Source organism: Buceros rhinoceros, unplaced genomic scaffold, assembly GCF_000710305.1.
Source record: "Buceros rhinoceros silvestris isolate BGI_N320 unplaced genomic scaffold, ASM71030v1 scaffold9629, whole genome shotgun sequence".
NCBI lineage: Eukaryota > Metazoa > Chordata > Aves > Bucerotiformes > Bucerotidae > Buceros > Buceros rhinoceros.
Window position 1 is genome coordinate 49790 of NW_010430922.1, and position 1874 is coordinate 51663.

Consider the following 1874-nt stretch of genomic DNA (forward strand, 5'->3'; position numbering starts at 1 on the left):
AGGCCATTTCCTCTCATCCTCTCACTTGCTACATGGGAATAGAGATCGAATCCCACCTCGCTACGACCTCCTTTCAGGTAGTTGTAGTGAGTGATGTGGTCACCACTCCTGACTGTCCTATTCTCCAGACTAAACAACCCCAGTTCCCTCAGCTGCTCCGCATAAGACTTGCAAATCAGAAGCAAACCATCCAGTTGCCCCCAGTCACTGCACTTTGGTTTGCATCACAGAACTGCACTCCTGAACTACACAGGCTTTTCGGCAGAACCAAACCAGAAAATGCACGGTGAATGCACAGCTGCCAGTGCTTGCAGTCCTTGGACCAGACTAGAGCTATTCCTTAGGAAATGGCCCCAGAAGCAGCGAGTGCAGACCTCAGGTCCTCAGCATCGACTGTTTCACCTGGAGGTCCCCTCCCGTGGTGCAGCATTCCCTGCTAATGCACACCTAGCTGTTCTGGTCTCAGTTGCAATGACTGCAAAGCCGCAGTAACTCTATTGGCTTAGCCAGGTCTAATCTGGATATATGGAAGTGTCACTACAAGCCAACAGGTGTTCCTAGTCTACGGCAGAAAGGCAGAACTGGAAATTCTGTCATCAGATGGATACACGTGGAGGTCACGGTGGCCAGCAGCACCTGTGCTTCAGAATCTAATGCAGAAGATACCGGCTGGATTAGCAGCTTCAGCTGCAAGTTTTAGCTCACCACACAATTGACAAATGTCTCAACTGTCTGGCTTAGTTTCAGCAGGGAAAATGTCTAAGGAGTCTCCAGCTGTTGGGGTTGTATACGCTTCATTTTCCGCGGGCTGCAGAGCGCATCCTCAGCCTGAGGACCTACCCGCCGCTGGCCCCATTAGCAGTTCACTCGTGGACCCCTTTCTGGTGCAGGACCCATGACTTACAGTGGAAGTGCTGGGAACTGACAGGCAGGAAGAATCAGCTGGGGAGAACTGCAACAGTGTGAAAAATGCTTGGTTTGCTCCATGAAAGGATGTGAAACAAAACCAGACACGGGTGGGAATTTGAGGCGCTTGTGACCCCCAGTGCCTCTGTACAAAACAGTAACAATGATTACTCACAGTTTTCATCCAGAGCAACACAAACAAAATAAATCAATATGTTCTTGCTAAATGAGTCAATACAGGCTCATAAATTTTCTTTCATAAGGAGTATTAGAAAAAGCAAAACCACTCTTCTTCCTAAGCGAGCCAAGAATAACAGCCCAGCTTCTTTCTAACTTCTCCTGTGCATTAGGAGCTGTATCCTATAAAAATATGGCAAGAGGAGAAAAAATTATAATATTTGAAAACTAGAAAATACATGTTTTCTTCCTTTGCAGAGCTCATCGGCTTGTCCTGGGTGTGTTTCATTTACACAATAATGAGCCTAGCATCCCTGGCTTTTGTTATTGTGTTTATACCAGAGACGAAAGGATGCTCTTTAGAGCAAATATCCATGGAACTAGCTAAACAGTAAGTACCAGTGTGTGACACATGCCCCAAGTGCCAGAGGGACAAAACCTTTCCATGACGCATGTTAAAAAAAAAGAAACTGCCTTTTTTTTTTTCTGGGAAAAACAGATTCTTAAGGCTTACGCTTGCACATGTTGATCTCAGTGGCCAAGCAAACACTCTGTTGGTGCTGAAGGACTGGCCCTAAAGGGCTGGTGGTTTCCAGCACCCGTGTGAGGAATGTCTGCAGCCAGGACTAGCTCCCCAGCACTTCTGCGGAGCGGTGTTCCTGGAGAGGGAGAGGAGGGCTACTGTGTTCTTACATTGAAGGCTGTGTGTCTTGGCTTGCATGCAGAAAAAGGGAAGGAGAGAAGGCCTACCTCAGATACTTCAAGGCTCCATGTGAGTTTTGGTAGGTCTT

The 1874-nt window shown here is 47.4% G+C and overlaps 1 protein-coding gene across 1 annotated transcript in view; it reads left to right on the forward strand.

The window, feature by feature from the left end:
- Positions 1 to 1478, forward strand: part of SLC2A12 (solute carrier family 2 (facilitated glucose transporter), member 12) — a 28471-nt gene extending 26993 nt beyond the window's left edge. Inside the window, exon 4 of the mRNA XM_010143200.1 lies at positions 1342 to 1478. Coding sequence (XP_010141502.1) covers positions 1342 to 1478 — 137 coding nt within the window. The remainder of the gene's footprint in view (positions 1 to 1341) is intronic.
- The last annotated feature ends 396 nt before the right edge of the window (positions 1479 to 1874 follow it).